General features: G+C 44.3%; 2 protein-coding genes across 3 annotated transcripts in view; one reads left to right on the top strand and one right to left on the bottom strand.

The window, feature by feature from the left end:
* The window catches only part of LOC142560008 (uncharacterized), a 234,606-nt gene that overhangs the window by 108,417 nt on the left and 101,114 nt on the right, over positions 1-25,075 (bottom strand). The window lies entirely within an intron of this gene.
* LOC142559618 (uncharacterized) lies at positions 18,151-19,110 on the top strand. Its single transcript, XM_075671190.1, has one exon. The coding sequence runs from the start codon at positions 18,151-18,153 to the stop codon at positions 18,958-18,960; it is 810 nt and encodes a 269-aa protein (XP_075527305.1). The 3' UTR covers positions 18,961-19,110.

Here is a 25,075-nt window from a genome sequence, read left to right as displayed (position 1 = left end):
GGTGGCCTCTCACGACATCTGCCACAGGTTGGAGGTTTATTACCAGTGAATAGAAAATTGTGAGGTTCATATTTGTGTCTTATTCTGAGACGACAGAACAGGACATCAGTTTCTCATGTTTTCGTAACGGATGGCCAGAAACGTAACCGTGGCTTAATCAAGTGAAGCTTATTATTTGATTCGCCGTAGCACAAGCGTTGCCAGTGGCTTCACAGTTTCTTTCGTGAAAAAGGCTTGAGATTTGTGCCGGGAATAACAGTGGTAGGATTAATGGCTTGTGATGCAGTTGATGTGGCCATTTGATCTGCTAGCAAATTAGCCTTGATTCATCTATGAACAAGAGCCCAGCAAATTGTCACATGTCTACGAGATGAATAAATGTTATACAAGTATGAGTAAAGCTCAACGAGAACAGGATTTTTGTGCTTCCTTAAGGGCATAAGCGCTTTGACCACACTTAAGGAGTCCGTGAATAGTATTGCCTTCCCTAATTTTGAATGAATGAATGAATGTTGTTTAGTGGCGCAAGGGCCAGGTATGGCCAAAGAACGCCAAGACAGTGATGACGAGTTCTGCCAATGATGAGTTCTGTGAAGTTGATGTGACGTGGCTGTAAAGGGCCCTAAAAATAGTTGCTGTAAAGTGCGTAATATCTGCGTGCAATAAGATTATGGCGAGGACTAATGATGAGTACTATGGACCTTACACTGCATTGCGGAAGAATGATATGATATAAAGAAGATGTAAGATGCAAAAATTAGCTACAGCACAACTGCCTCACCAGAACCCTTGAAACACAAGGGCCTGGAGGTATGTGCTCTACAGCACGACTGTCTCAGCGGCGTCCTCTAAAAAGAGGAAGCGCTACAAATGGATGGGACTAATAATTTGTAAGACTACATCTCTGAGGAAACCTAGGACTGTGTCTGTATTAACAAGCTGTTCTGGAACGAGAAACACTGCAGAATGAAGAGGAATGTGCTGCCGGTATGCTAATGAAAAATGTCTTTCTCTCAGATTCGGCTTCCCGACACTCCAGGAGGACGGAGTATGGTCAGCCTCTCCCCGCATCTACCAGTTTGGAGGCTCGCTTCCAGTGAGTAGAAAATTATGGGTGCCAAATGTGTGTCCTATTCTGAGACGGCAGAATAGGACATCTGTTCGTCGCGATGTTGTAGTAGAGGGCCAGAATCCTAATTGTGGTTTTATCAGGTGGAGCTTATTTGTTTGCGCGTCCCACACATGTTGCCAGTGGTTTCGCAGTTTATTTCGTAAGAAAGGCCTCAGATCTGTGACAGGCACCTCAGCGGTAAGCAATGGACACAAGGACCAGCCAGACGGCGCCACCAGTGCCTCAGGAGAGGCGAGGTTCTCTCGACCGCTTCAAGAAAGACAAAACTCTTGTCCTGGTGCCTCGAAAGGGCCCGTGAGCTAATCTTAATCTCTTCAACACACAACACCCGTCACATTTATCAAAATGGAAAGATCAATACTACAGTGGAATGTACAAGGACTACTACATAACCTCGACGACATTAGAGAACTAATACGCAAACACAATCCCAAGTTGCTATGTGTTAAAGAGACACATCTTAAACCCACACAAACTTTTTACGTCAGTACATAATCTATCGCAAAGACCGCAATGAGGCTAACACCTCCAGCAGTGTTGCAATAGTTGCGGATAAATCTGTAGCTTGTCAACAGATCGCCCTCCAGACGCCTCTTGAGGCCGTGTAGGTTCGGGCAGTCCTTTTTAACAAACTGGTGACTGTGTGCACATTATACATACCGCCTAACCATAACCTGAAAAAAAAAACGATTTCCATAACCTAATTAATCAGCTTCCTGACCCTTACATACTCGTAGGTGATTTTAATGCCCGCAACACGATATGGGGAGGTTCGCGATGCGATGCGAGAGGTAGATTAATTGAAAATTTTCTTTTGATCTCTAGTGCGTGCCTGTTTAATAAGAAGGAGCCGATGTATTACAGTGTCCAACACAACTCATATTCAGCAATAGATCTAGCAATCGTTTCTTCTTCTCTTCTGCCTCACATAGAATTGTCCGTGATCAATATATTGCATGGAAGTGACCACTTCACAGTAATTTTAAACCTGATAACTCTGCATGAGAACCCTCCGCATATTCCTCGATGGAAATTAGCATCGGCGGATTGGGAGCATTTTAAAGAATCATCTAATTTCCCACCAGATTTTATAAATAATATTACTATAAGTGCCGTTGCATATTTTACCGCTTTTATTATCGATTCAAACGAAAAGTTTATCCCGCAGACGAATGGTTGTTCACTAAGAAGACGCCTTCCCTAGTTTTATCTTTATTTGTGTGTTCAACTGCAGACACTAGTGCAAGGACTTTCGCAGTAAAGATACTTGTGTAAGGGTTCAATTGGGTCTCATTCGAAGAAACGGGGACCAACAGCCACGTAAGATACGCCAGCATGCGAATTTGATGCATCGGTGTAGAATTCAGAGCAAGAGTATTTTGACTGGCGTTCATCAAAATGCATTCGAATTTCGAGATTTAGCGTGTGTACTTTGTAACTTTTACAAAAGATATATTGCATTCTATCAGCTGCCACTCACAAGGCGGTAGCAGCTTAGCTTCACACATTAAGCGATGTTCGACGAGTAGGACATCGATTTCCACGCTAAGCTCCCTCACACAGAGTGAAAAAGGCTGTCTCGCATAGGGTCAATCATGAAAAGGTATAGTCCACCTCAAATCTTTAACGGCTTTAGAACACAGATGTTCACGGTTGGAGTGTACTTTGAGATATGTGAAGCAGATGTATGACCTCTGTACAGGGAGTGACCACTCTCATTTCTACGTATAAGCTTTCAATAGAGCTTGTTCTGAATGCTCCATCGGCCAGGTGGATTCCTAGGTCATGAATGGAAACTAGCGCATTCAGCGCGTTCGGGGAGGCAGCGTGATATACTATTGCACAATAATCTAGTCGCGATCGAATTTAGGCGCATTTAAATGTTCATTAAACACTTCCTGTTGCTGCCCCATGTTGTGCAAGATAGAATTTTCATTAGGTTCATTGTTTTTATTCATTTGGTTTTGATATATTTTGTACGTGGAATGCATGAAGCTTAGAGTTAAGAATGATGCCTAAAAGCTCGTGTTCTTTCTTCACAGGTAGCTGTTGTTCACACAGTTCTACACTAGGATCGGGAAGTAGGTCTCTCTTTCTTGTAAATGAACACAAGAACTTTTGTGGGGGTTAATTTTAACCAGTTTTCGTCTGCCCACATAGAGACTTTGATCAAGCCCTGCTGTACTTGTCTCTCGCACACTGCGAGGTTAAAGGATTTAACCCATATTTGTATGTCCTCTACATAGACAGAATAAAATATAGCTGGTACTAATGAAGCCCGCAGCGTATTCATCTTAATGATAAAGAGTGCAACTTAGCACGCCACCTGAGGTACTACAGTTTTTCGTATAAATGAACGTGGCAATACATTGTCGATTTTAACACGGAAGGTACTATTAGACAGATAGTTTTCTATTAGGTTTACTACATTGCCACGGATGCCCATTCCCGGTAAGTCCCTCTAGATTGTGTAACGCCATGCTGTGTCGTACACCTGTTCCATATCGGGGAGATCGATAAGAAAAACTGTTTATGTAGAAATGCGTCCCGGATATTTCTTTCAATAAATGGAAGATGACCAGTTGTGGAGCGCACTTCTCTGAAGCCACCCTGATAGGGATCAAGCACTATGTTCAGTTAAAAGAAATGTACGAGTCGCCGATTAATCATTTTTTTCAACTACTTTACAAAGGCAACTGGTGAGAGCTATAGGGCGTTAACTTGCCGCCGAGGAAGGGTCTTTATCCTGCTTCAAAACAGGAACCACAATCGCTTATTTCCATGCGGATGGAAGGTATCCGACAGCCCAAATAATGTTGAAAAGTGCGAGTAGTGTCTCTTGTGTGCAATCAAGACAGCTCTCAACTCGGCAATACTAAAAGACAGTTATATGGCTCATATTGTAGGGATTTATGGATAAATCTCTTTAATTTTTCTATTTGTTTGCACTTCAGAAAGGATTGTGAATAATGAATTGAGCTTCACACACGTTCAAAGTGCTCCCGAAGAGAGTCTGCCTGCTCTTCTAAGGTTTTCCCTTGGTCGTTCACCAGTGACTTTTAGATTTCTTAGGCCATTCCACACTTTCGACTCCAGTGAGTTTGAATTTTTACCTGATAGGAGCCTAACCCAGCTTTCTCTATTTGCGTGACTACATGTACGCCTTCCCTGCGATTTCATGTGTTGAAATGCTCCGAGATTTCCCGCATTTGGCGATCTACACAGTACGCCCCATGCTTGATTATGTCTCTTTCGTACTTCCATTCAGCCTTCGTTCCACCAGAGAACACGCCTGTCATGTGAAACACCATTTGTGGGATAAACTGATCGAGTTGTTTCTTTTATGATACGTCTCACGTAGTCTTTTCCAGGTTGCAAAGAAAGCCCGCGAAATATGAAAAAAAAACCACGTGACGGAGCGAGTGAGTGAATAAACTTTTATTGGGTCCAGCAAAACGCGATAAAACGCACACCCGGTTAATCCCATGACGGGACTGAAAGATCTAGCATACCGGCCCGATCGCGGGCACGCTGGACGGCCAGGATTTGGTCCTCAAAGACGGGACTTCGCAGGAGCGCATCCCACTCTACCTTGGTGAACTTCGGGCCCAGCGACCCGCACTCCCAGAGCATATGATGCAAAGTAGCGACCTCACCACAGGCCAAGCAGGAGCAATCTGGATAAATCTCGGGATATATGCTGTTAAGGGATGCCGGATGTGGGCAGCAGTTCGTTTGCAAAGAGTCTGAGCGTGAACGCGTGCGGCCTGCTTAGCTTGAAGTGAGGCGGCGGGAACACCCTTCTCTTGAAGTAAAAGAATTTTGTAATTCATTTTGCATGATAGGAGCGTCTCTGTGTCCGGGGAGAGAGTCACCCGATCCGAGGGCAGCGCGGTTGGTAAAGCCACGCGCAGCCTCGTGGGCAAACTCGTTGAGTTTCCGAGGAACCCCTTCAATCGCCCCGACGTGGGCAGGGAACGAAAGGATGGAGTATATGGAGGTGTCACCGTGTTTGGCGCCTTTCAGAATTTGAATTACCTGCCGGGCTACCCGGCCTTTCTGGAATGCTCTGACGGCCACTTTCGAATAGCTATACATCCTGTCTCTCCCACCGTCTTGCATGGCGAGTGCAATGGCCACTTGCTCGGCTACCTCGGGGTTCGTCGTCCGGACGGAAGCACAGTTGATGATTTTGCCCAGCGTGTCCACGACGGAAACAGCAAAAGCCTTGCAGTCTCGTTATGCAGCTGCGTCCACAAAGCTTGTTTCGATCTTGTCCTTGTTTATTTGTTTCAGTATATTCAATGCTCTTGCCTTCTCCCCTATCGATCTTCTCCCCTATTTCTCTGGGGATTTGGCCGTTTTCAGCCAAGTTGTTGGTGGGTGCGAGTCCGATCTGCTCGAGGATACGCCTGCCGGCCGGCGTGGTGGACAGCCGAGTCAGCTGGGCCCGTTCCTGAGCCTCGGCTGTGTCCTCCATGGTGGTGTGTATGCCGAGCCGAAGGAGGTCGTCGTTATGCGTTCTGACGGGCAGCCCGAGGGCTCTCTTGAATTTTCTAATGAGGGCATTAAGCTTTTCCCTCTCCGCTCTTCTCTTCTCTAGAGAGAATTTAGTAATTCATTTTGCATGATAGAAACATCTCTGTGTCCGGGGAGAGAGTCGCCCGATACGAGGGCAGGAGACAGTCGATTGGAGGGTATGGTTCGGAATCACAACCAGGGATTAGAGTTATCAGTCGTAAAGACAGAGTGGAAGTAGGTGTTAAAAGAAAAAGCTATTGTCAGTGAATTAGAAACTGCAATATTGTTAATTATTGATGTGTCCTAGGATGAGCCAGGTGGTAGGATAGCTTTCCAAAATTTACGGGGATTAGTCATCATGAATTTCGGCAAGGTTACCTTGTAATAAAATTCTTTTTCAGCAACCAATTTAGAACAAAGTTCCTTTTTAGCACTATGGAAATGCATGAGCTTTATTGAGTCACCAGATTGTTTCGATCGACGTAATCTGGCCACATGACGTGATAAATGCAAAAGGTCCCTAGTAATCCAAGGAATTTCAGTGTTTGTTTTCTTTGTTTTTAAAGGGATGAAAATGTTCATGAAGAAATGTCACCTGATTCCTGCTATTTTGTTGTTTATTAGAATGACAGACCTAACTATAGGTGTGGTGGGGCAATGATAGCCATAAAATTTATATTTCCTCTTTTTGTGCTAACATTTTATCGCTTCTAGAATTTATAGGTTTGTATCGTTCTTGAAAGCTGTTACCGCATAAGCGCTAGTTGAGAATAAAAACAGGAACACAGCAACACAGGACGAGCTACGACAGAAGTCAGTACAGTTGCAATTCCAGTTCCGGCACGCTGCCGCTTCTACCCTCATTACGAATACGCCCTTTCTAACGCAAGTTAGTTATTTACTGCACACGTGTAGTTACCGTTCTAGTTGACCCTTGTGTAGTGGCAGTGTCGTGCCCCTGATCTTCTTGATTCATGGCATCGGTTTCTGTTTGTATCAATCGGTTGCATATTGCATCAATGCTTATGTTGCCTCCCTCCTGCTGATGCTATTGGGAGACAATGAACTAAACCCGGTACCCACCGCTTGAGTTTATTGCCAACGCACTGTCAGGTCTGCAAACAAGCCAAAATACTGTGTTGACGGAGCGCAGCCTCATTCGTTTCCACCACCTTTCCAACCACGCTGATGCGCTGGAGAAAATTGTCGAGCCTAACAGGGAACGAGAAGCTGCTTCTCCATGCTGAGACTCATTTTCAAACTTTCATGTGAAATTAGAGCACTAACGAAAAAATGTGAAGACGTAGAGAACCATCTCCGTATGTGGAACCTATTTTTTTTAGTGCACAAGACACAAAAGGTGAAATGTGGGCTTAGTACGAGTCACCCATACCTTCTTTTTGCAAGGAAGATCTTGATGTTTCACTCGAATCCAACGCTATCGAAAGAGCGCACAGGCTTGGCCGCTTCTACAGCGGTAAAAGTTGTCTTATAATTGTTAAGCTTGCGCATATTGAAGATAAATTGTAAGAAGTCTTGTTGCAGGATCGAAACTTCAGGGTTTCTCGTTTTCAATACGGGAAGACTACTGCTCTCGTGTGCGACAGGCGAGAAGCAAACTTTACTTGTATGCTCAACAGAAAAAGGTTCCCTTCAAAATTCGGTTTGATAGGCTCCTTCTCGGTAACAAGTAGTTTAACCACAATTCCGACTCCGACTTAGTCACTGAATTGAAGGCGTAGTTTTTACGACATGTTCTTGCAACAGCACGCTCTCTGCCTTCCTTGTCACCACCCGCCCAGGTCATTTCACTGCGTTCTCGCGGCACTTCTTGCATGCTAACAAATACCCAGAGCTATCTGCCTAAAAAACACATTGTTGAAGGCTTCCTGAATTACAGATGCACTGACATAGCCATGATAGCTGAATCACGGCTTACTCCGCAAATAGCTGACGAACTTTTGCACGATAAATAACTTTTTACACCGTACAAATTTGACAGGAGGGGGCGCAGAGATGTTGGTGTGTTGCTCTTCATGACATCTAACTTGCCTTCTTATCTATTAACGTTTAATTGTAACAACGAAATTATTTGCGCGAAACTGTGCGTTGCCTCGAGCAGACATACTACTAGCCATTCACCGCCTACATGAATCCGTTCCCTTTTTCTTCGACAAGCTGCACTCTGCGTTACTGCAATTCTTTTCTGACTTTCCTCGTGCCGAATAAGTTTTCTCGCGGTGAATTTTACCTTCCTTATATTGACTGGGACAATTCAACTACAGAGTCACGGTAGCCTAACGACTTTATTGGTCTCAACCAACTGTTCAATTTTACCGAGTCTGTTAACGCACCAACGCACGGTAATAATTCACTTGACCTCTCGTCGTTGTATCAAAGCCACAGCTGGTTCATTCAACGTCTTATGTCGATGGTATTAGCGACCACAGGATTATTTTATTCTACATATCCCCTAATCTTCCTGTGTGTCGATAGTCCGAAAAGTAAATTCGCGACTACCGAAACGTTGATATTGTGGCCTATAATTCGGAACTTGAAAAAATTTGCATTTTTCTCAGTCTGCCCTAGCTAAAGCGGTTGACCAACACTGGTTGCCCTACGAACAAAGAATACTAACTTTAATACGCAAGCACGTATCCCTGGTCTACATTCGCAGTGCTTTAGGTAAGCCCAGGTATTCAAACATAATAAGAAGATTATAAAAAAAGTCGTCTTTACCGTACAATCAAAGTGTAATTCTCGATGAATAAATAGAAAATATATTTCGCATGTCTACACTTATATACTAAACTCGTAAAACACTCTAAAGACAATGTTTTGGCAAAGGCATGTTACATATTGTCCACGTTCACCTCTGAACATTTTGCAATATTTTAACGCACAAAAATCGCTCATCAATTATGTCTTTAACCAATCTTGATGGGTCACATTTTCTTCATGAGGAACGCTCAGATGTAATGAATGCGGATTTTATATCAGTTTTTATTAGCCAGCCAAATGGTGGTCCACCTGTAGGACCGAGATAGGGATTTACCCAGATGCCTACTGTCACTTTCATTTCCACTGGTCGACGTCGAACTGTCCTACTCCGTTTATTTCACAAAATATACATTTCCGCATTCACATGGAAAGCTCCCTCGGAGGCCGATCTGTACTTCTCGCCGTCTTTTCAATTCATTGAGCGTTCAGCGTCTTCACGGCTCTACTACCGCCTTTAAACAACTCGTTCTTGCCTATTTCTTTAGCGGAATGGAATAAACTGTCTGAAGTGGTTGGCCTCAAACGTGATTGGGCAAAATTTCGTCATTTATTATGCACATAACCTATGCAATCCTTTTATTAACTACAGTTCACCTTTCCTTTTGTTTGTTTCAATCATGCTTTGTTTTTCAATTCAGCTTCTCTGTATCCCGTGTTCTTGAGTTGTCCTCCCCTCTGCCATGTGTATGCTGCGTAATATTGTTTTTTTCTAGTATCTCTTAGTGATCCCTGTTATTTTTTACTGCTTTGATTTGATAAATCATCTCTCATATTTTTCCCCACTTTATATTACTGACCAATTTTAGTGTTTCTTGTAACGTTACTCCCCCCCACCCGTTGTGTAATACCCCAAGGAGGGACCTTTAAGGTCATAATAAATAATGATGATGGTGATGCTAATAATGATGATAATGATCATAATAAAGTTAGCTCTGATTGCGTCATGCGCAGCGCTGCAACGGCGCCATCTGTGCTCGCGACCCATGCACAATTGAGTAGCGGCCTTTTTCCTCTACACAACGCTAATAAATTAAGATGCGTGGATAGTACGGTTGCAAAGATATAAGTAGTAATAGTATTATATGTTTGCTTTACATGCGATTTGGCAAGCGACCCCCTCTCCTTATCGAACCGAAAGACGTTTCGTGTCAGAAAATCCTGCCCTGACTTATGCCAAACTGAGCGACTGATGCCTCAAAGCCAGCGAAACTGACTAAGCGACTTCGCACACTCCTCAGAAGTACTAAGCGTCTGTTTGTTTGTTGGCGATTCTTATGATTATTAGGCACCGACGGCCTAGTCATATATGGCAGCTTGAGGGCTCCCATCCAGCAGGCGTTTATTTATTTATTTATTTATTTATTTATTTACATACTCTCAAGGCCTGAAGGCTTTATAGACAGGAGTGGGCGAATAGAACAAATTCTTAATAAAACAAAGCGGTGAAAGCTTTCTTGAAGGCGATGTTATTGGTGACGGCAGCGACGGAGGCATGAAGATGGTTCTAATGACTACTGGTGTGCGGCAACAATGAATTGGAGTGGATGTCAGTACCATACGAGAAAACACCTTCTTGAAACATGCCATCGCCACGTGATGAAATGTATGATGGAGGAATGAATAACTGATGCATCATACTGGAATTGTGAAAGCTTTCACAGAAAAGACACAGCCTTAGGCACTTGCGGCAAAAATCCAAGACAGCTAAACTGAGGGAACGTTTCATGGCTGAAATGCTTGAGTAACGAGAATAATGAGACAAGCTAAAACGAATAGCACGATTTTGGATAGTTTCTAGAACCTATCTAAGTAACTCGTCGTGAGGATTCCAGATTACGCATGATTACGCATCGACTAATGTTAGATTCATGTTACTGAAAGAATAGCTATAATTGGCATAATTGGCAGAATGTTGAGTCATCCTTATTAACTTGCATTTGGAAGTGTTAAGTTTCATTCATCGTGTTTGACACCACATTGAAGCGTCATCAAGATCCGGTGGGGTGTAATGACATCATTATTGTTAGAAATTACTTGATATAAGATGCAGTCGTCGGCAAAAAAGCCTATGGAAGAACTAATGGATGCAGACAAAGGGTTCATATAAATAAGGAACAGCAGTGGACCTAAGACAGAGCCCTGCGGTACACAAGAAGTTATTGAAGTTGTCGGGGAATCAAACCCATTAGGAGACACATATTGTGAGCGGTGACATAAGAAGCATTCAATACAACCAAGCACGTTCGAGTAAATATTATGAATGCTTAATCTAAATAAGAATAAGTTATGTGAAACAGCACGAAAAGCTTTAGCAAAGTCAAGCGAAATGCTGTCAAAAATTAGTTTCCTATGAAGAGCTTGAACAAGATCCTTAGAATCAAAAGTTGTGTTGCTGAACAACAAGATCAGCTTTCACCGACGAAGCCGTACAAACTACTAGCTGGCTTCCAATGTGGAGACAGTGAAATGAGACGTTACAGAAAGCAAAAACGGTTTTGCAATAATTACGGATTACTGGATAAACAAATTCGCAATTAAGGTCTGCATAGACTAGTGAGGTATACGCAAGAAAACATTTATTACGCAATCATTCATAACGTTTTAAACCAAATTTGTAGTGACGTCCTACCACGCAGGATGCGTTGCAGCATCGTGCAAAAGGCTCTAATCCAATTGTTGGATGACAGCGGCCTGGACTTAAGATTGCGCTGTTCGCTGTTCAAGCAGAGAACACTTATAACCAACTTGGTTCAAGTTTATTTACCACCATTTCTGTCCTCATAGTCAATAATTTTCTCTCTCTCTCTTTACTCCACCTTGCTTGCACAATGCTTCTCTATCCTAATAAATGTATCTCTCTTTCTCTCCCTCTCTCTCACGTCGTGAACTTTCACCTCCACAGATGCCCAAACTCCTAGCTGACCTCCAAAGTGGAGCTGGTATGACGCCACGTGAGAAGCGAAAATAACCAATTACTGTTAAAAAAAAACAGGGAAAAAATTGAAAACGCAGAACTGGGTTTAAAAGGAAAAACTTAAACTGGTTTTCTGGTTTGCAATACTCTAGCACAGAGCAAACATTGCAACGTAAGATGGAACGTGTGCTATGACAGGTCTCTACGGAGCGTATCGTGTCTCTCTCTGAATGGCACGCGAGTTATCAGTGTGACGTAGCATTCTCGACAAGAAAGTAGTGAGCGCAACATTTTAAAGAAAGGAAACGCAAGATGGGCAGATGGAGATTATTGTTGTGGGACAAATATACACCCCAAAGGGTGCAAATGCTTTATGACTGTATTCAATTCTTTATCAATTGCCTGTACCACCCCCCCCTCCCCCCAAGTAATACCCTCAGCCGTGAGTGCCTTTAGGGGTATTTTGTATATATACATAAAAATAAATGTCAATTTCGTGTCAAGCATTATGAATGAAAACATGTGCTCCTTGTTCACAGATATTTGTTGCTCAGGCATTTGGATACTGAGATCTGGAACTAGTGCTCGCTTTCTTGTGAAAAGAACACAGGAACTTCTCAGCGGGTTAAGTTGAAATCCCTTTGCTTCTTCTCATTAAGACACTGTTTATGCGTTGCTGTTCGTGCAGTTCATAAAGCGCGAGGTTACAAGATTTTAAGCCTAATTGTAGATCATATACATAGACAGAATAGATAAGTGCATGGAGGTAGGAATATACGGAGCGAGGTCTTCCTAACAATGAAGAACGTGCAGCTGAACACACCTCTTTTAGGTACACCAGTTTCTTGTGTAAATGGACGGGGCAATGCATTGTCAATTCTCACCCAGAAAGTACGGTTTGACAGGTAGCTTTTATAATGTTAAGAATATATCCACGAATGCCCATGTGTGACAGGTCTCGTGATATGCCTCACCGCCAGTCGTTTCGTAAACCTTTGCCATTTCGAGGAATTTAGACAAGTACTGCTTGTGTACAAATGCATCACGGACGTTTGTTTCGACGCGCAAAGGATAGCCGGTTGTAGATTGACCTTCCGCTAAAGCCACTTTGAAATGAGCCGTGCATTTTGCTGGACTCTAGGAAATGCACAAGACGGCGATTGATCATTTTCTCAAAAGCTTACAAAAGGAGCTCGTAATTGCTATATGACTATTTCAGGTATGTCTCTTGAACACAGAACAACTTTGGATTACCTTTGTATAGGAGTTCTCTAATATCGTCGAGGTTATGACGAAGTCCTCTAACATTCTATAGTAGTATTTTTGTCTCGATAATGAGCAAAGTCTTTCTGCTGTGTGTTTAAGTGATAAGATTAGCTCACGGGGCACTTTCCATGCACCATGACACCACATTTTTCTTTCTTAAGGGGGTCAAGAGAATCCCGCCACTCCTTAGGTGCCAGCGGCACCGTCAAAATGGGTGTTATGTCGATCGCCTCTTGTATGGGGCCGGACACGTGTTTGACGTGGAGGCCTCGACACGTCGGACGATACCGTGGAGGCCACCAGACCCGAGGTCGATGGCCCCTTCTTCTGGGGTGGCGGACCACCGCCAGCGGCGGCCGGCTCACTGCGCGTGGGCCGGACAGCCGCCAGAAACCGTTCTGAACCTGCCGCCCGACGCGCCACTTTGGCAAAGCTGTTCTTTGGCAGGTACAACACCCGCGTCCCTGCTTCCGTGAATGACAGGTTCTCTTTTGCCTTAACTGCTAAGATTTCTTTGTCTATTTTCCAGTATGGGCGGGACCACGAGTGGGTGCCATGCTAGCCGTCACAGTTTACACAGTGTGGAGCGTTCTCGCAGGGTTCAGCTTAATGTTCGTGGGTACTGCATTTAGCACAAGTCTGTCGGCCTCGACAGTTCTGGGAACTGTGGCAGAATCTTTGACATTTAAAACAACAGAGACGGTTGGGGATGTATGGCCTTACTCACATAATAACTTAGCCTGCCTCCATGGTTTCTGGCAGCTCACTGGAACCGAATGTGAGAATAACGTGTTCAGTGTCAACTTCTTTTCCATCACGCCTTATTTTGATTTGTTTTACGTTGAGAACATTTTATTTTTCCATTCTTCCTGAAGTTCAGCCTCTGTCAGCTCGATCAAATAATCATCGGAAATCACATCGCGGATAATATTCATGCTGCGGTGTGGGGTCACTGAAAGTGGTACGCCCCAAAGGACACTAGGTTACTTATTTTTTTCATATTCCTTTTTGTCATGAAGTTCAAATATGAGGTCGCCACTTGTGAGTATTGGTGCGTTATAGCCTGGGCCAATAGTTTGAGTAAGACATTTGGAAACGAGGAAAGGCGAGACAATTCTCGTTGCCTTCCCTGGTTTCTCAGAGTGAATTACTCGGTAGCTAGGGAAGCTTTCGGGCATTTCGGCCAAAAATTTACATACTTCTTCGGCGCGCCCTCGTTTTTGAAGGCGATCAGGGAGCTTTGGAAAGGAAATATGCATAGAACATTTTCAGTTTTCGGCAGCAATGCCAGCCGCCCACAGGGGAGCCCAGCAAAGGGGACGCCACAGGTCTTACAAAAATAGGTTCTGCGGACGTGAACTGTACTTTCCGCTTTAACCAAACATTTACAGCCAAGGTTGGCTGTTCCATACAAGGTTAATCCTTGCTGCCGGGAAGATCGCAAGTAAAAAGGTCAGAAAAGTCAGGAAAGATCTTAAGTGAGAGAAAACGACAAAGGTTGGCGAGAGAGGTTGGAACAGGCAACTACCGGTAGGTTTCATCTTAGTCGCATATGTATTGATGCCATGGCAGCGGGGTAAATTTTGTGCCGGCCATAAAACACATCATACTCAGAACCCGCTTGAGCACTCCCATACGTATATTATTGCAAATACCGCAATTAACCTACATATTTTCAACTTTGCGTATGTATTAGCCATAACATTTTCATAACATAACATAACAAATATAAACAATGTGCCCCGTATAGTTCAGCAAGGGTACTGGAGAAACTAGCAGCAGACCTGGTATGACACATTAAAATCAGGAAGAAACGCGGGCTCAGTAACTATTTACAACGAGTCTATTTAAACAAGAAATGCGAAAGTTTCCAGAGCGATTACACTACACATTCCCACTGTTTTCAGCAAACTTGAAGTTGGTGTCCAGCGTGGTTGTTTTAAGAATTTGGGAAGATCTGTGAATGGCAGCAGCAGGGCACTCTCGAATGCTCATATAACTGAAAGTTCTACGAAAGCTCTAATTAGGCTACAAATTACTTGAAACGTTTATTGCTTGTTGCACGAAGTGCTTCGTACTTCAATTAAATACAAACACCGTGCCTTGTATACTTCACCAAATAGACAAGTATTCAGTAATTTTCAAAGCCCAGTATTGATCCAGGCACATTTCACTTTCGGTACACGTCACCCATATAATGGCTCCAGATTCACTGTAAATATGAAATCTGTGCCATTTATAGACCTCCTGCAGAGGAGGGGGAGTTTTTTTAGGCAGCTTTTGTAACCCTTGCAAACAAGCTGGAAATGAGGTTTTACCAAAATTTCTTCAACCACTAATTAAATCAGCCATTTCAAAAGTTGCCTTCCTATAACTTTTGAGAATCACCACATTCCATAAAATTATAGATCTGTCCCATTAACTTTTTTTATGAAACCGTGAAAACTGGCCTACAACGTTTTTCTTTTTCACTTTGCTTCTGCCAATCAGCGCCGTTGTAATAAAGTTAACATTTAGCGAAATATTATAGTTTCTCACCCCCAGCATATGAAAACCATACTTCAAACCTGATAAGTAACCACAAGTCGTTTAAACTTATGGAAAAAAAGATGCAGCAGACATCGGCGACAAAAACCAGCAAAGGTGTTTTTTTTTTTAGTGTTACACTACGAATATCTGTTGGCTGCAATTAAATCACCTACATTGAATTGTTGCCTCTATATAACCTGTTAATCGTCTGGTCCGTTTGAAACATCGGTCGCATACAATGCTGTCTAGCGCTCGTTAAGGAAATTTAACAAAGGCTTTTAGTTATTCATTTCACATTTCACTAGTTCAGAACATTGCCTGCACGATCCTTCCCAATTTCACTATACACCTGTATTTGCTCTAGTTTGCATTCGAAGTTGTCCCAGAGAAAGGACAAATTCTGCGTTGTATGTATAACAGACATACAACGGTCCATATCTCTTCCTCGCGTCATTTACAGCAAACGACGTATTATTCCACACACTTAGAAATGCGCTTACGCATCACACATTATCTACTCCCAATATAAAAAAAATATAAACAAGCTAATTTTGTTAATTCACCGAGGACGTGAGAGAAACCTGCTACGAACATCGTATGAAGCATAAACGGAGAGAGAAAAAAAAATGCGCACCCAGTGATTTAGTGCAATAACAAGCTCTGCTGAGTAGACACAGACTTTGAAAATAAATAGAAAGACACGTGGTAGAGCGCCGACTACCATCTGAAGGTTTATTTAGCGCAAGGCAGCTTTTAAAGCCTTTATAAAAAGCGGTATGGAGAGACTAAACACCATATAGTAAAAGAATAAAACTGAATACCACAATTAAACCAGGAACGCTAATGTTTCTCCAAACGAAGAACTTAACATGACTTCGGTTTCCACAAAAGATAAACTTGTTATAACGTATCTCGGCAGATTGCAAACATAGCTGACAACGGCTGCGTGAAACTTTTGAACAATTGATAAGAATTCTTTTGTAAAGGCTGCAGTCCATTCACAGGCACTTAACATTGGACAGAGATTTTCCGTAGCGTTCCCCCTGTTTTTGTTAAATTTGATTTCGGTGGCATTTATAGTTTTGCCAGAGAAATTAGATAATTCCTTCGTCGCTCCTAAGTCTAATTCATAACGTTCGAGAGCGCTTGCTAATTGGAAATGCAGCAAATAATCCATTTTTATGTTTGCCTGCACATCACCCATTACCTAGACCTTGCATTCACCAAACGTGAACAAAGTGGCTCGTTTACTTCATCAAGCACCATGGAATAAAAGTTGTATAACGCAAGGAAACAACAAAACCACCTGACTTCAATACTAATTTGTAACGTTCTTAATTAGGCCAGAATGGTCAAAGATTCGCGGCACACTGCGTTAAAGACTGCCCCCATTTCTACAGAATCCAAAGTTTGTGTAACAAACAGTTCTCTAGGTGAAGTGGGAAGCATAGTTCAAAACGGCTGCGTGACACTTTCTAACACTAGTTTAGGGAATTCTTCGCAAAAGCTGTATTTAACCCACACACATTTGCCATATTTCTTCACCATACTTTGGTAAGTTTCATCTTTGTGGTGTTTGTATTTATGCCAGGGCAGCGGACTGAACATTGTGCAACTCAAATTTTACTCATAAGGCTCCGCATCCCTTTGTTATGCTTTCTATTCGAACGGACCCAATTAACTCACATATATTTAACTTTGCCCACGTTTTACTCATAATGCCGCCTATATGTTCGACTATTATATGCAAGGCGCCTTGTTTATTTCACTGAGGACCGTTTATTTTCTTGTTTTGTGAATTTTTTCACCGAGGTTAAACCAAATTATTTGCAAGAATCTAATTAGGCATAATCGTGACAGTTTCGCCACAGATAAAACATAAAGTTGCCCATACGATTGTTTAATTCCAAGTTGATGTCTTGTATAGTTGTGTTGGTATTCTGGGAAATATACGGGACAACGGTAGTATGACACTTTCAAACACTTGATTAGGAATTTTTTTCTCCAAGAGTAGTATCTGATCCACACGCATTTAAATTTCCATAGAGGTTGGCGACAAATGTCCATCCACTCTTGCAAAATTTGATCTCGGTTACGTTTGTAGTTATGCCATGGCTGCCTGCTGTTAAGAACGGCCCGATGAAGTGCAAGTTTTACCTGCCAGTTGAACCAACGGGCGTCATCTTTTCCTGGAGCGCCGCCGCAAACCTCTAGCCATGGTGTCACCTCGTCGTCATTGTAACTAAACGGCCTCGTCCTGATTGGGACTGAATGAGTTCGACGAAGCAGGCTTTGTGCCACAACACGACACCGCCAACCGGGTCGGCCGCGAGCGGGGGAGTTCCTGAAGAAATACCGCCTTTCTGCCGAAGCTTTTCGGCAAACGTTTACGAGCACAGGCAAGAAAGATAGCGAGGGGTATCCGGAGTTTGCATACGGCTCAAAGGCCAACCTAGTCGAGTGGCTGAAAAGCGCGGAAGCGTACGACAGCAGAGACTTGATCATTGAATGTATGTGTCTAGAGCAGTTTTACAATAGCATCCCCCAAGCTGTGAAACTCTGGGTGCAAGACAGAGGGAATGTAAACACTGTGGAAAGGGCGGCTGAATTAGCCGAAGAGTACGCAACGCATAGAAAGTTGAACGCCGATGACGGAAACTGGGACGGTCGAAATGGACCGCGGAGACCTTTTCCGTTCAAAAAGGGTTTGCAGACTAGACGATTGGAGCCTGTAGACGTCGAGGAAAACCCCGCAGAAAAGAGCGAGGAGAAGCTTAACGGGGAAAGCGCACAAAAGGAACAGAAAAGAAAATTCTAATCTTTTAGGTCGATCCACTGTTATAAATGCCGCAAACTGGGACATATAGCTGTAAACAGCGGGAAGCCTAGCGTAGTTTTCTCCTACGTGGAGGAAAAAGACGAGAGTATGGAACTTTTGAGCCCATATCTTCACGACCTGCAAGTTAATGGCAACCCATGCCGACTGCTAAGAGACAGTGCCGCCACGATGGACATTGTCCATCCGTCTTACGTGACGGTAGATGATTTCACCGGAGAAGTAGCATGGATCAAACAGGTTGTAGAAGAACAGGTTGTGAAAATCAAACAGGTTGTGTGTCCGCCCATGGCCAAAGTCAAAATCAGTGGACCATTCGGGGAACTAGAGACAGAGGCTTCCGTTTCCAAATTTCTGTCACTGCAGTACCCTTACATCTTTTCGAATCGTTCGAATCAGTTTCTGTGTGACAAAGGGCTTGAACTGGGAGAGGGCATGGTACAGGCATTGACCAGAGGCCAAGCTCATAACATCGCGTCGCTTTCGGCTGAAAATGCAGAAGCTGCTCCAGTGGAAGCAGAAAAGGAGATAAATTCAATACCCGAATCCGAGCTAGGCTCGAGGGATGAAAAATCAGTCGAGGAGAGCCTGCCAGCTGACCAGCTCAATGAGAGCGTATCACTAGAGTGTCGAAGTTCAAACCTGCAGGAAGAGCAAGCTGACGCAAACGCAAGCGAGACAGGGTCGTTATTATCACCGGCCTCAAAGAACTTTGATCAGCTCTTACGTGTGGCTAAAGAGTCACTGGCAGCCGAGCAAAAGAATGATGAGAGCTTAGCTAAATTACATCACACAGCTAAAGAAGGCATTGTTAGGCGCAACGTGACGATACACGAGAGAGGAGGATTGTTGTATCGGCACTACAGAGATCGAAAGGGTAGGATTTTAGATCAGTTAGTCGTACCTACTAAGTATAGGGAGGACCTTTTGAGTCTCTGTCATGGAAATGGGTGGTCCGGTCACCTAGGCATAAACAAATAAAAGGAAAAATTGCTTATGGAATACTACTGGCCTGGCTGTTTCAAAGACATAGAAAATTTTGTAAGATCATGCGACACCTGCCAGCGCTCTGGTAAACCAGGAGAGACACGGAAAGCTCCACTGAAGGTAGTGCCCTTAATAACAGAGCCTTTCAGACGACTTGTAATAGACACGGTAGAGCATCTTCCAAAAACAAAATCGGGCTACAGGTACTTGTTTACCATGCTGTGTCCGGCTACAAAGTTTCCAGAAGCAATCCCTCTGTAAGAGCTCAGCTCCACCGAAGTCGTAGACGCGCTTTTGACAGTGTTTGCACGAGTTGGGTTTCCAGCCGAAATTCAGGCAGATCAAGGGTCAGTACTCACGAGCGCACTGACTTCCACATTCTTGCAAAAGTGATGGGTAAAGTTAATACACAGTTCTGTCTATCACCCTCAGTCAAACAGTGTAGAGAGGCGGAATTCAGTGCTTAAGCGAGTTTTGCGTGCGCTCTGTTACGAGCACAAGGAGGACTGGGAGAACTGTATGCCGGCAACTTTGCTTGCTTTGCGAACGGTTCCACATGAAGCGACAGGGTTCTCGCCAGCAGAACTAGTGTATGGGAGGACACTCCGTTCTCCACTGAGAATGCTAAGAGAGATGTGGGAAGAACGAGGAGAGAGTCCAACAGTGGTTGAATACGTGCTAAATTTGCTGGAACGGCTAAGCGCAACCCAAGAACTAGTCGGAAAGAACATGGGAGTAGCTCAAAAGAACGCCAAATTCTATTACGACAAGAATGCGAGGCTTTGTACGTTTAACGCCGGAGACTAGGTAATGATCCTCAAACCTTCAAGAAAGAACAAGCTTGAAGTTCACTGGGAGGGGCCTGTTAAAGTGTTGCACAAACTTTCATATACTAACTATGCTCTGAAAATGCCCGGTCGCAGGGAAGAGGTGAGGATATATCACTGCAATTTGATGAAGCCGTATATAGAGCGGAGCAGAGGCGTTAACTATACTATCAAAAAGCAGGATGGCATTAGTACCAAGTTTAAGGAGTATAGGGCGACCTCCAACTCTGAAATCGGCCTAGAAGAAGTAGTAAAACATTTGGTAAGCTCGTACGCTCTAAGACCCGAGCAGCTAGATGAGCTAAAAGAGGTGTTAGGGGAATATCTCGGCAGATTCAGCGATCGGCCGGGTAGAACCGAACTAATAACGCATGAAATAGAGCTGACATCAACCGAACCCGTAAGATCAAAGCCTTACAGGGTGTCTCCAAGACAGAGAGAGATTATACAGCGCATGCTAGAGTTGGGAGTTATTGAGCCCGCTGAGAGTGACTACACGTCACCGCTAATACTCGTAGAAACCCCTAACAAGGACCCTCGTCCGTGTGTTGACTACAGGAAGTTAAATGCCATCACTAGGGATCAGCTGTACCCGACACCCAACATTGAGGAACGAATTGAAAGAGTTAGCGCTGCTAAATACATTTCAACTATAGATCTCGTGCGGGGGTACTGGCAAGTTCCCCTTTGAGGAAGTGCCAGCCGCTATGCCGCATTCATCTCACCTGTAGGCACTTTTCGCCCTCTCGCACTCAGCTTCGGGCTGAAGAACGCACCGTTTAGCTTCTCTAAGTTAATGGATATTGTCCTAAAAGGCTTGCAGGAGTTCGCCTTGCCATATCTTGATGATGTAGCAATGTTTTCGGACAGCTGGGAACAACAGGTATCGCACGTGTTCTCACGGTTGAGGGAAGCCGGCTTAACGATGAAAGCGGAAAAGTGTAGGTTTGGTTGTTCGCAGGTTGCTTATCTAGGCCATGTTGTCGGAAAGGCCACGAGACGGCCGGCCGAGCTGAAAATAGCTACGATTGGAGAATTTTCTCAGCCGCGCACGAAAACAGACCTTCGTTCATTTTTGGGACTTGTGGGGTACTATCAACGGTACATTCCGAATTACTCGCAAATGGCAAGCCCATTAACAGACGCCCTTCGAAAGGAAGCCCCAAGTAGCATACACTGGGATACGGACAAAGAGAACGCTTTCCAAAGTTTGAAAACGCTATTGGTTTCTCGTCCTGTGCTTCGCGCGCCAGACTACACAAAGGAATTCATAGTTCAATGCGACGCAAGCGACAGAGGTATGGGCGTGGTACTTAGGTCGGCGACGATAACGAGGAGCATCCTATCCTCTATGCCAGCCGTAAACTAAATGTAAGAGAGGAAACCTACAGCGCTTCAGAGAAGGAATGCGCTTGTTTAGGTTGGGCCACCCAGAAGTTGTCGTGTTACTTGTACGGAGCGAAGTTCACCTTCGAGACCGACCACTGTCCTCTGATGTGGCTCAATCATATGTCACACAAAAATGACCGCTTGCTCCGATGGAGCCTCACAATCCTAGAGTAGAACTTCTCCGCTAGATATAAGAAGGGAAAGTTGCATAGCAATGCGGATGGTTTGAGCAGGCTAATTTGAATTCTGTGTTTGAGGGTCCCGCCTAAATTTTAGGGTTATTATTGTTAATTTTGTTTAGCCAAGAAGACCCCTCTCATTTAGCAGGATTCCTTCCATGATTGCTGAATTTGTCAGTGCGAAATTGCTACAAAAATTGGCATAGCGAAATGCAACATTTTTTTGTATTTGCACTTATGTTTTCTTTGAAGCCTAGCGGGTCTAAAGTGAGAGCCAAGGTACGTCATCTCGGCGCAGAGCCGTGTTCTGGGGTTCGTTTTGCAGTTGCCTGTCCTTGTTGGATGTTTTGGGGCGGTGACATGATTACACAACTGGTCGCTGCAAGCCAAGGCATCACACTCTGGCCACCAGCCGTTCTCATCCTGCCCAGCGGTTGACAGCGCTGGACAGTTGAGATTTTCCGGGCCATGGAGGCGCTGTTAAGAACGGCCCGATGACGTGCAAGCTTTGCCTGCCAGTTGCGCCAACGGGCGCCATCTGTTTCTGGAGCGCCGCCGCAAACCTCTAGCCACGGCGTCACCTCGTCGCCATTGTAAATAAACGGCCTCGTCGTGATTGGGATTGAATGAGTTCAACGAAGCAGGCTTTGTGCCGCAACACGACTCCGCCAACCGGGTCGGCCGCGAGCGGGGGAGTTGCCGCGAAAACGTCGTTGAGGACCCCTTCCCACGCGCCGACCAAGACGCAGGACAATGGCTACCTGGGGGTGCTACCCGGGTCAGCTCCGAGTTCTACGAAGCCCCTCTGACGTCGGCTCTGGACCGTGTACCTGTGTGTGTGCGTGTGCGTGTGCGTGCGTGCGTGTGTGTGTGCGCGTGTGTAAGCCGTCCCGGGGAGAGGCGGCGTGTTTACAATGGCTGGACGAACGCTTCCGTCCCTTTGGAATCAAGGGGGGACCGAGTGTTTATAGAACGCTGTTGTGCGGATGCTCGACACTTTCTTAAGCAGTCATGCTAGACTGAGAAACTCTCTCAAGCAGTCGTGTTAGACTGATGTACTTTCTCTCGCAGTCATGCTAGACTGATGAACTGCATGTAAATACTGTAAACAAACCCATATTCCTCGTTCTCGATGAGAAGTAGCCCTTCCCTTCATTAACGTCTTCAGCGTGGATAAGTTGGACGACGCCATGGGCCAGCTACCTTCTAATTCATGCCGGACTCCAATCTTGACAACGGATCACGAGCGATGGGATTGAGCCCCCAATACTGACACAGCTACATTTTGCGCCGCTCAAGAAACTCGACTACATACGCTTACGAGCGCTTACATGCATAATTTATTGCGCAGGCCGTAACGATCCCCCAAAGTTTGAATTTCGCCCAAGCACAACTCAAACAATATAATGGTGAGGATGAAATGATCCCCCAAGCCCGGACAGAAAACTTCAATTCCTTTTTTTCCTCCGTGTTCACCAATGAGGATGACACACTTCCGTACTTTCTTGACACCTCTGACCGACCTTCAGCATCTGACCTTTTCATCAACGAGGAAGGAGTCCACAACCTTCTTCTGTGCATTAACATTAAGAAATCCCCTGGCCCTGATAGCATGCCGAATCAGTTCCTATATAGGTATGCTCCGTGGGTTGCTAAATATCTTACCGTATAGTCTTTCAATCTTCGCTCACCCAGGGAACATTTCCTACAGCCTCCAAGCAAGCTAAAATAATTCCAGTTCACAAAAGTGGGAGCACATCTGAGGTAGGAAACTACAGGTCTATTTCTCTGACGAGTCGTCGTCGTCGTCGTCATCATCATCATCATCATCATCATCATCAGCCTGGTTAAGCCCACTGCAGGGCAAAGGCCTCTCCCATATTTCTCCAACTACCCCGGTCACGTACAAATTGTGGCCATGTCGTCCCTGCAAACTTCTTAATCTCATCCGCCCACCTAATTTTCTGCCACCCCCTGCTACGCTTCCCTTCCCTTGGAATCCAGTCCGCAATCCTTAATGACCATCGGTTATCTTCCCTCCTCATCACATGTCCTGCCAGTGCCCACTTCTTTTTCCTGATTTCAACTAAGATGGCATTAACTCGCGTTTGTTCCCTCGCCCAATCTGCTCTTTTCTTATCCCTTAACGTTACACCCATCATTCTTCTTTCCATAGCTCGTTGCGTCGTCGTGAATTGAAGTAGAACCCTTTTCGTAAGACTCCAGACTTCTGCCCTGTACGTGAGTACTGGTAAGACACAGCTCTTATACACTTTCCTTTTGAGGGATAGTGACAACCTGCTGTTCATGATTTGAGAATGCCTGCCAAACGCACCTCATCCCATTCTTATTCTTCTGATTATTTCAGTCTTATGATCCGGATCCGCGGTCACTACCTGCCCTTAGTATATGTATTCCCTTACCACTTCCAGTGCCTCGATACCTATCGTAAACTGCTGTTCTCTTCCGAGACGGTTAAACATTACTTTAGTTTTCTGCAGATTAATTTTTAGACCCACCCTTCTGCTTTGCCTCTCCAGGAAAGTGAGCATGCCAGGCAATTGGTCCCCTAAGTTACTAAGCAAGGCAATATCATCAGCGAATATCAAGTTACTAAGGAATTCTCCATTAATTCTTATCCCCAATTCTTACCAATCCAGGTCTTTGAATACCTCCTGTAAACACGCTGTGAATAGCATTGGAGGGATGGTATCTCCCTGCCTGACGCCTTTCTTTATTGGGATTTTATTGCTTTCTTTATGGAGGACTACGGTGGCTGTGGAGCCGCTACAGATATCTTTCAGTATTTTTACATACGGCTCGTCTACACCCTGATTCCGTAATGCCTCCATGACTGCTGAGGTTTCGACTGAATCAAACGCTTTCTCGTAATCAATGAAAGCTATATATAAGGGTTGGTTATATTCCGCACATTTCTCTATCACCAGATTGATAGCGTGAATATGGTCGATTGTTGAGTAGTCTTTACGGAATCCTGCCTGGTCGTTTGGTTGACAGAAGTATAAGGTGTTCCTGATTCTATTTGAGATTACCTTAGTAAATACTTTGCAGGCAACGGACAGTAAGCTGATCGGTCTATGATTTTTCAAGTCTTTGGTGTCTCCTTTCTTATGGATTAGGATTATGTTAGCGTTCTTCCAAGATTCCGGTACGCTCGAAGTCATGAGGCATTGCGTATACAGGGTGGCCAGTTTTTCTAGAACAATCTGCCTACCATCCTTCAATAAATCTGCTGTCACCTGATCTTCCCCAGCTGCCTTCCCCCTTTGCATAGCTTCCAAAGCTTTCTTTACTTGTTCCCGCGTTACTTGTGGGATTTCAAATTCCTCTAGACTTTTCTCTCTTCCATTATCGTCGTGGGTGCCAGTGGTACTGTATAAATCTCTATAGAACTCCTCAGCCACTTGAACTATCTCATCCATATTAGTAATGATATTGCAGGCTTTGTCTGTTAACGCATATATCTGATTCCTGCCAATTCCTAGTTTCTTCTTCACTGCTTTTAGGCTTCCTCCGTTCCTGAGAGCATGTTCAATTCTATCCATATTGTAGTTCCTGAGGTCAGCTGTCTTACGCTTGTTGATTAACTTGAAAGTTCTGCCAGTTCTATTCTTGCTGTAGGGTTAGAGGCTTTCATACATTGGCGTTTCTTGATGAGATTTTTCGTCTCCTGTGATAGCTTACTGGTATCCT

Source organism: Dermacentor variabilis, chromosome 10 (assembly GCF_050947875.1).
Source record: "Dermacentor variabilis isolate Ectoservices chromosome 10, ASM5094787v1, whole genome shotgun sequence".
NCBI lineage: Eukaryota > Metazoa > Arthropoda > Arachnida > Ixodida > Ixodidae > Dermacentor > Dermacentor variabilis.
The sequence above is the reverse complement of the archived record's forward strand: the minus strand, read 5'-3'. Positions and strand labels throughout refer to the sequence as shown.